General features: G+C 44.9%; 2 protein-coding genes across 2 annotated transcripts in view; both read right to left on the bottom strand.

The window, feature by feature from the left end:
• Positions 1-3,195: 3,195 nt before the first annotated feature.
• On the bottom strand, positions 3,196-6,454 carry LOC106816818 (hemicentin-1-like). The gene is made up of 6 exons (XM_014821450.1): positions 6,439-6,454; positions 6,007-6,159; positions 5,270-5,473; positions 4,339-4,521; positions 3,604-3,651; positions 3,196-3,299 (listed from the first exon to the last, which is right to left on the bottom strand). Exons 1-6 carry the CDS (start codon positions 6,452-6,454, stop codon positions 3,196-3,198), a joined length of 708 nt encoding a protein of 235 aa, XP_014676936.1.
• A 2,002-nt stretch (positions 6,455-8,456) lies between these two features.
• The window catches only part of LOC106816817 (hemicentin-1-like), an 11,950-nt gene continuing 10,499 nt past the window's right edge, over positions 8,457-9,907 (bottom strand). Inside the window, 2 exon segments of the mRNA XM_014821449.1 lie at positions 8,457-8,467; positions 9,198-9,368. Coding sequence (XP_014676935.1) covers positions 8,457-8,467; positions 9,198-9,368 — 182 coding nt within the window.

The following is a 9,907-nucleotide window of genomic DNA, read 5'->3' as shown; positions in this document are numbered from 1 at the left end:
GAGGCTATGCAGACTGCCAAGGGCCTCGGACTACTGTGTGTTGGTTAAGCTATAGTGTGGGGAAGCTATTAATATATAATATATATATATATTAGTATGTATTATCTATAATTATAGGTATATATTATATAATAGAATATATTCCAACATTTAGCTTTTACCACCAAGTGAATTTTTACACACTTAATGTGTAGCAACTAAATGTCGGATATTTATTCTATTTTTTTAAGACTAGTATATACTGAATATTGATTGCAACCTAGGAACTTGTCTACTATAGTATTGTATATATATATATATATATATATAAGTCGAAGCCGGTAAGCTTTCTTCTCCACGACATGGATGCGCGGCATATTAGTGTCCGATCCGTTGAACGTAAATATGTTGCAAGTAAATCACCCCTTGGGATTTTTTACTGGCATTTAGAGATATACATTATATGGTAGCATGATGATACAAGAGTGCATAATAGAGACTTTCTATTTATGCACTCTTGTATGTATATATATTATTCTTTTTTATTTTTTTTATTTACTTACTTACTTAATGTACTTTACTTACTTACTTACTACTTACTTACTTACTATACTTACTAACTTCACTTACTACTTACTTACTTACTATACTTACTTACTTTACTTAGCTCTACTTACTTACTTACTTACTAACTTAACTTACTTACTTACTAACTTACTTAGTTTACTACTTACTTACTTTACTTACTTACTTAATCTTACTTACTTATACTTACTTACTTACTTATCTAACTAACTTACTCACTTCTTTATTTATTTTAAATAATTAATTTAATTTTAATTCATTTATTTATTTTACGTCAGCAGTAATGATCAATGAAGTGGTAGGGACACGCCGGAGCGCATGCGACCATGAATGCATCAACCAGCATTCGGTAAGCTAACCGCTGCACCATGTAACCATGTTAGCAAGCTCATGAGCACGGTGAACCCTTGCTTCGAGTTTTAGTCACTCCTATCTACTCTATCTCTCTCTCTCTCGCTCTCTCTCTCGTCCTCTTCCTCTTCTCTCTGCTCTCTCTCTCTTTCTCTCTCGTCTCTCTCTCTCTTTCGTTCTCTTCTCCTCTCTCTTCTCTTCTCTCTCTCCGCTCCTCATCTTTCTCGTCTCCTTCTCGTCACTTCCTCTCTCGCCTCCTCGATCTATTCTCTCTCATCCATCTCTCTCCATCTCAGTCTTCCTCCCTCTCATCTCTTCGTCCTCGCTCTTCTCCCGGTCTTGTTCCATCTTTCTCTCTCTCTTATCTCCCGAGTTTCTCTCTCGTCTTTCCGTCGCTCTCTCTCCTTCTTCTCCTCCGCTCTCAGCTCTCTCTCTCTTCTTAATCTCTCGGGGGTGCTTCGGTCCTCTCTGTCCTCTCGCTATTTGCTCTCTCTCCTCTCTCTATCTCCTCTCTCTCTGCTCGGCTTCCGCTGATCTCGCGGCGTGAGTCTCTCTCCTCGTCTCTCATAAGTTGGTAGCTCATATTGACATTGTCAGATCGCTAGCTTGTACGATATCGCTATGATTCTCGGGGCGGATCTCCGTTTCACCGTCGCAATGGAGCCGTGCTCCGTAGCCGTCCGTTGACCGTAATCAACACAGTTGGGGGGGCACATAATCTTAATCCGCCTCGATCGTATCGGGTCTCACTGATATTGCCTGGGACGTGGGTGGGGTAATTCACACAGAGTAATCGAGATTGGGATGGATCGAAGCCCTTCGGGGAGTCAAAGGTTCAAAGTCCAGACGGTGTCATAAAATCAAGGGAACCATCTCACAGGCCTTTAAGCTTGAAAGCGTATAAGCGGCGAGAAATTGCAGAATTGCGGCAGCTAAATCTAACGGCTCCGACGTCTAGGCTTGATGATAGTCGTTGTAATAGCATCATATGGTAAGGAAAAGTCCATCACTGTGCTGAAATATTGGAGGTCACAGTCTAAAAGGTCCGACTGGGCAACAGGGCATGAGGTTTTAGACATGTGTTCCTGAGGACATGGTCTGACGGAGGCAATTGCATAAAAAACTTTTCTTGTTTCAGCGGTGACCTACCATTTTTATGGCTTGTATTGAAACAAGGACCATGACATCGTGCTTTCCAGCTGACTGCTGAAGAGATAAACGCTGTCCCTGATAACCTTGACCCTCAAGAGGAGGGCACCTCTTAAACCATGGATTCTCGCTCCTAACTGTTACTGTTGGTTAGAAAAGAATTTGACTTGCTGGGTGGGTTGCTAGTAGACTATCTATATCATCCCTGATGTATGGAGGCTACCCATATGTCACAGTGAAATTTTTCAAAAGCTAAGAAATTTGCTTGAAGAAGGTTTATGCTCCCTTAACATCGTATAATTCTATGGCACTTCCTTGTTACTGTCAGTGTGTTGTTTAATATGCCACTGGCCAGTGGCCAATCATCCGCCAGTGCATGTGGTGGTGAATAGTATGGTGCTATTTTTGCGCGGTGAAGCGTTAATTAGTAAGCATGGTGGCAGCTTCTCTATTGCAGCCTGTAAGGAGGTTAAAGCATTGATCTTTGTTTTCTCCAACTGCGTTGCGAGTTACCTGATGTTGTTGAACGCGTCCCATTTGTATACAGTGGCGAAAAGGTTCGCACACATAACTGCTTACTTGGAAACATAGCTGTACTTAGGAGACTAAATTTGAAGGATGAGTTATATTATTGAGATTCTGTAGTGTTACAATGTATGAATATGTTTGGAATAAGTCACTAGCAGCTCAAAATAATTACCCCAGCGATGAACGCGCTCAGTGGATTTCCAGACTTAATTTATCTCATCAAGTTTTGCCTACCAATAAACACAGGAGGCGCAAATGCTGTAGCCGTTCTTGGACTATTCGGATCACACTAATCACTGGCGCTAGCCTGATTTTGTTGTTTTTTTTTAATAGGGTCTAGGGTCACAATGCACCATAAAGAGCCATCTAAGTTTCAGGCAGCGGCTCGAATTTGTGATGCAACCAATGGGATTTGGGTACGTTTATGGCAGAATGCAGAAGGTTGCCTGAAATCTGTGTACGCAACTGACGTCATCTTGGCATATCTGGCTCCTAACAAAGGTGCACTACGCCACAACTTGAAAATGTTACGTTTTATCAACGCGTAGCACAAGAACCATCAGATGTAGGCCCGAGCGCGTCTGCGGCTCTTTGTTCTCTCGCTCACTCTCTCCCACACGGCTGCACACACTGGTAAGAACCGATGGTGTTTACACACTCCTCACCCTCAGCACACGTCATCATGCCCAGCTGGCATTCGTCCAAGTCTGCAAGGAAGAGAGAGTTAGATTCAACCTTGGCAACCAGGAAGAACGAGGTAGCTAGACTCCACTCCGTGCAGAAGTCTACTTCGCGACGCACGCACGCACGCACGCACACACACACGCAGACCCACGCACACACGTACGTACGTAAGCACGCATGTAGGCACACACACGCGCTCACGCGCACGCACGCTCCCAGGTACGTACGCGTACACGCACGCACACACGCACACACGCACGCACGTACACACACACGCACGTACGTACGCACGCTCACACGCACGCACGCACAGGCACGTATACCTACAGCTGCAGCTTGATCCTGAATCGTGGCTCCGTAAATGCTGGTCCCGTCCTTGTAAGCATGAACAGTTAAACACACATAACAACATGACGATTACACACCAAGACATGTTAGGCTAGTTATGTCATATATGTATGTATACATACACACGCACACACGATGATAACAACAACAACAACAATAACAGCAAGCAGCAACAACAATAACACCACCAACAACAACAACAACAACAACAACAACAACAGTAGCAGCAACAACAACAACAACAACAACAACAACAACAGAAACAGCAGCAGCAGCAATAACAACGACGACTATAATGATATAACAACGATAACAGCGACAACAACAGCAGCAGCAGCGACACAAACAGCATCAGCAACATTCATCAGTTCACCCAGAGCTGACTAAAACAACCAAATGCTCCGACAGATATAATACAGGTATACAGACAGGCTAACTCTACCTCACGGTTGAGTAGAAATCAACCAAGTTATCTCTATTATGAACCAACCGAATGAACGTACTCAGATAACATGCTTACGTTGGGCGAACGTTGGCATTTGGTTGGCACGGTCACGGTTGGCAATATGACGTTTGCTACCAACGTTGGGCCAACGTTGGCGCGCTGAGCAAAAATCCGTTGGGCCAATGTTGGCATGGGCTGAAGACAGCCGTTGGCCCAACTTTGGCCCAACGTCAGCATGTTATCTGGGTATTCAAGGAGATATAGTATACCCTGGCAAGATTTTCCGTCCGGTCCTAGCGTCATGCCATCCGGGCAGGAGCAGTAGTAACTTCCAAGCACGTTGTTACAGACGTGTGCACAGGGCTGCATGCGTACACACTCGTCATCGTCCAAACAGAAAGGTCCGCTCTCGTCCAGTGTAAAGCCCTCTGGACATCTATTGCTGGGTTCTCCTGCAAGAAGTATATAACACGGATAGAAAGGAAGAATACGGATATACAATCATATAAATTCTCCTCTTTCTCTACCTCTTTGTTGTCCTCCTTATTTCGTTTTGATCCCCTTCCTTACCTCTCAGCTCACTCTCGTATATTTCATTTTCCTCTCCCTCGCTCACTTTTCCTTTTTCTTCTACGCTGCTTCTAGTCTTACCCCCCCTCCCCCTCTTTGTTTTCCGTACCGTCTCCTTTCTCCTCTTCCTCCATCTCCTCCTCATCGTCATCGTCATCCTTCCCCTCCTACTCCTTATCCTCTTCTTCTTACTCCTCATTGCCCCTTTACCCCTTCCTTATCTTGCTTCTCTTCCTTTTTCTCCGCCCTCCTCAATTCCATTTCCTTTGTCCTCTTCCTCTGCCTTCACTTACTCCTTATCGTCCTTCTCCACCTCTTCCCCCTCCTTCACCTCCTCCTTCTCCTCCTCCTCTTTCTCCACCTCATCCCCCTCCTCCTCCTCTTCCCCCTTCCTCACCTCCTCCTTCTCCTCCTCCTCCTCCTCCTCCTTCTCCCCCTCCTCCTCCTCTTCCCCCTGCTTCACCTCCTCCTTCTCCTCCTCCTCTTTCTTCACCTCATCGCCCTCCTCCTCCTCATTCTTCCCCTCCCCCTCCTTCTCATCCTTCCCCTCCTCCTCATCCCCCTCCTCCTCCTCATCCCCCTCCTCCTCCTCCTCCCACTCAGCCTCAGCCTTCCCCTCCCCGCGCTCACCTTTCCTGATGGCTGCCGCTGCACGGATCTTCAGCTTGCGGTGGCCACGACCGTAGTGCACGCGCAGGTTGGTCGTGAACAGACTCTGCACGAGGAAAGGCAGCCTACCAGCGTCCGCATCGTACGTTACCGTGTGGTTCCACGCGTACGGCAGCATGTAGCCGTTCACTTGGAAGCTCCGTGACGAATACCCGTATAGCGAACCTAGTAACAATGAATGGTAATTAGTAATGAAGATGATGATGAATAATTATGGGGTGATTAAGAATGGTTCTTGATAATTAATAATTGTTATTGTTGATAAAAATTAAGATGAATAAAAAATTATATAACAATAATGATGATAGCAATAATAATAATTATTATTATTATTATCATTATGATTATTACTACTACTACCACTGTTATGAATTGCTAGTTATTAATTATTTCTAATTAGTAATAATTCATAACTATAAATAAGAACTTTTAATAAGTAAAATTTTATAGGCTTCTTGTAGACTATATAGTTTACTCTCGTTTCGACAACAGGTGTTGATATACAAGGTGCGATTAAAAGAACGAAAAAAAAGAAAGAAAACAAATTCATTCTCTATAGTCTTGCTGGAACCTCCTTCGAACCCTTCTTTAATGTTTCCAGTATGGTGGCAGCCCTATCTTCTCTAGTCTTGCTGGAACCGCACACACACACATTCTACATCATCGTGCAATGTTTCCCCTCTGACAGGTCCCTATACCTTCTCCACTCTGCACATAGTCCTCTGTGAATGGCCGCAGCAGGACGACGCCGGTCGGTAGTGTCGGCACACGTCCGTCCACCTCTATGTCCACCTGTAGCTGACCGTCGTCGTTGATTCCCTGAGCTGTCGACGTGATGGTCAAGCGCTCTCCTGCGAACACACACGGCAACAACACGGTGTAGACGCCCTATACTACATAGTTAGTTAGTTTACTTAGAGTTCTACTTATATATAACCTTATACTACATTGTTAGTTACTTACTTAGTAGTGTCTCTAACGTTATATATAAAATAATAAATAAAAATAAATAAACATTTTTTGAATAGGATTAAATAAAATAAAAAAAATACAATAAAATTAAATAATTTAAATAACGATAATAAATAAATAATAAATGTAAGTAAATGAATTAATATAATAGGTCAAGCGGTTCTCCTGCGGCATACTAAACACGCCGGTAACAACTACCCGGGTGTACGCCTTGCTCCCGTACCGCTCTCACTTATTGATAGATCTACTAAGAATAAATAAAACTTAATAAATAATTAAAGCAAATAAAAATTAAATAAAACAAAACAAATAAATGAATGACATGTGTGAATGTATGATGTGGATGATTGTAAATGATGTATGACTATGAATAATATTAATAAAGTAAATAAATAAATTTATTTATTTATATAAGTAGATCATGTAGATAGATAGGTGTGTGAACGAATAACTAAACACTACATTATAATTCTAGCATATGGCACTTCGTGTAGTGAAGTCGTAGGGGTGTGTTGAGTGTGGTGTTACAATAATGTCTAGTGTCTTGCGTCCCTCCTCTCAGTCCTATCCACAACGCCATCCAACCCACTCTTCTTACCTGTTTGAACATAATTCGTTGCTATTCAATTTGCATGGATTACCACCATCGATCCACACTGGCGGCGTGCCCACCGCCGACACCCTCGCCTGGTGCAGCGCTCCGCTCGCGCGAACTACCTGTGGCTATAGACGTTTGTTAATAATAAAATTATTGTAAATTTAAACACGGAATTGATTTACTACAAAGTTTTTTTCATGATGTTTCGGCTTGCTATGCTCTTTTCGCGCGATAAGATTTCTTCGCGATAATTTTCCTTCGTAATATGTCGCATTCAGGAATCTTGCTCATCTGTTAACTCAACTAAGTAGCACAAGTTACACCGCACGGCGAGACACGCACGTCACTGTGCACCAAAATACACGGTTTTCCGCCAGATTAATTTATTTAATATCAATTCGGCTAACAAATTGTGCAATTTCTTGGGCAATCATTTAATTAACATTTTAGACAATTATCTCTTCCTCTCCCTGCCGCTTGTGTCCGTTCACTGGCCTGGTCCATCTCCACGCCCGTGTGCTCCACTACAGCGAGGAGATATGAGAGATGCATTGGGACTCACTCTGCAGCCACCAGCCTGCAATGTGGTCACCATGGCAACGCATCCGTTATAATACTACTACTCACTCTGCAGCAACCAGCCTGCAATGTGGTCACCATGGCAACGCATCCGTTATAACACTACTACTCGCCCTGCAGCAACCAGCCTGCAATGTGGTCACCATGGTAACGCATCCGTTATAACACTACTACTCGCCCTGCAGCAACCAGCCTGCAATGTGGTCACCATGGAAACATTAACGCATCCGTTAATACATTACAACTCGCTCTGCAACCAGCAGACTGCAATGTGGTCACCATGGCAACGTTACCTGATCTGTTAGTACACTACAACTCGTTCTGCCGCCACCAGCCTGCAATGTGGTCACCATGGAAACATTCACGCATCTATTATTACACTATTACTCGCCTGCAGCCACCAGTCTGCAACGTTGTCGTCATGGCAACGTTACCAGATATGTTGGTACATCACCACAAACTCTGTAACCATCAGCCTGCAATGTTGTCGTGCGTGACCTACCGATGTCCTTGGGTATGCGGTTGATGTTGGCGCTGATGGCAACCTTGCTCCTCGCCTTGATGACCTGAGCTGAAAGCTTCGATGGTCCGAATGGCACACCGTTGATGCGGCCACGCACGGTGCCTCTTACCTGCGATGGTATGCCTGATGAAGAGAGAAAGGAAGTTGCATAAAACGAGAGGTGCGAGATGGGGAAGGTGAAATAGGGGAAGAAGTTAGGAAGGGATAGTGTTGGGGAGGGCAAGAGGGGGAAAAGGTGATCGACNCCGTAGCTACGCCCCTGCTTAGAGGCAGCACAGCGGCAGGGTAGACTCAGGGGCGTTGTTAGAATGTTGATTAGACATAATAGTCCTAATCCTAACGTTTAATTTATTTTCTTACCGTGTTATACTTATTAGTAGGTATAAAAATTAGTTCTTAGGTAACATTAGATAGAGTCCAAAAGCTGCGCACGGTATGCTTGTCGAACACACGTGAGGTAGAACAAAGGAGGCTTGCTATGGCCCACCTGGCCAAGGGAACTTCACGGTCATAGCTATCTACTCAATTCTATATATGTGTCTATTAGACGATATCTGTGGTTATACATATATATGTGTATGTGTGTGTGTGTGCGTGTGTGTATTATAGGATATCTCACCGGGGCACGCAGCCTTGTTACACATCTCCAGTTCCTGTGCATCTCCTGCGCATGCGTGCGTGTGCGTGCGTCTGTGTGTGTGTCTGTGTGTGTGCGTGTGCGCATGTGTGTGTGCGTGCGTGTGTGTATTATATGATATCTCACCGGGGCACGCAGCCTTGTTACACATTGCCAGGTCCTGTGCGTCGCCTGCGCATGCGTGCGTGAGTGTTCGTGTGTCTGTGTGTGTGCATCCGTGTGCGTGTGCGTGCGCGTGTGTGTGCGCGTGTATGTGTGCGTGCGTGTGTGTGTGTGTGTGTGTGTGTGTGTGTGTATTATAGGATATCTCACCGGGGCACGCAGCCTTGTTACACATCTCCAGGTCCTGCGCGTATCCTGCGCATGCGTGCGTGCATGCGTGCGTGTGTGCGTGCGTGTGTGTGCGTGTGTGCGCGTGTGCGTGTGTCTGCGTGTGTGTATTATAGGATATCTCACCGGGGCACGCAGCCTTGTTACACATTTCCAGGTCCTGCGCATCTCCTGCGCATGCGTGCGTGCGTGTGCGTGTGCGCATGTGTGTGTGCGTGCGTGCGCGTGTGTGTATTACAGGATATCTCACCGGGGCACGCAGCCTTGTTACACATCTCCAGGTCCTGTGCGTCTCCTGCGCATGCGTGACCGCCGTGGGCTGGCGGCGGATCGCTGCAGCTACGAAATCGTCTGCGAATTCCTCCATTACAGCTGACGGTGCAATCGCCCCAGCGCTCCCAGGCCGTCCACTCCCCGTTCACTACAGAGAGAAGATAGAGCGTCGTTAAGAAACGCGGATGTTAGGTTTTGGGGGTGGAGTCGGTGGGCAGGTGGAGCCCTGCGGTTGTCCGATGCGGTTTTGTTATTGTTGTTTTTATTTTTTTTGTTATTGGTTGTTGTCGTCGTCAGTGTTATCATCATCATCATCATCATCATCATCATCATCATCATCATCATCATCACCGTCACCGTCACCGTCATCGCCATCGTCATCGTCATCGTCATCGTCATCATCCTCATCACCATCATCAACAACATCATCATCCCCATTTTCTTCTTCTTCTTCTTCTTCTTCGTCTTCTATTGTTTTCATCATTGTTTTCAATATTAACCCAACAATTCAATTGCTATTAATACTCACACCTGGTCAATCAACTATTCTTGTGTAACTGGGTCTTGTGTCAGTGAGCACATATAGTAGTAGTAATATAATATAATAATAATAAAAGCATAAGAAGAAGATCGGTAACAACAAGGTAACGTAGAGCTGAGAAGCAGGCACACATCTGTCGTCTGCCG

The sequence above is a fragment of the Priapulus caudatus genome, unplaced genomic scaffold, assembly GCF_000485595.1.
Source record: "Priapulus caudatus unplaced genomic scaffold, Priapulus_caudatus-5.0.1 Scaffold1495, whole genome shotgun sequence".
Lineage (NCBI taxonomy): Eukaryota > Metazoa > Priapulida > Priapulimorpha > Priapulimorphida > Priapulidae > Priapulus > Priapulus caudatus.
Note: the sequence above shows the minus strand (reverse complement) of the source record. Positions and strands in the feature narration are given on the sequence as shown.

Excerpts from the sequence above, each read along its gene's own strand:
- LOC106816818 (XM_014821450.1), bottom strand. Across the intron at positions 4,522-5,269 it reads AGCGGCAGCCATCAGGAAAG|GAGAACCCAGCAATAGATGT; the intron begins GTGAGCGCGGGG and ends TACTTCTTGCAG. Across the intron at positions 3,300-3,603 it reads TTCAGGATCAAGCTGCAGCT|ACTTGGACGAATGCCAGCTG; the intron begins GTAGGTATACGT and ends TCTTCCTTGCAG.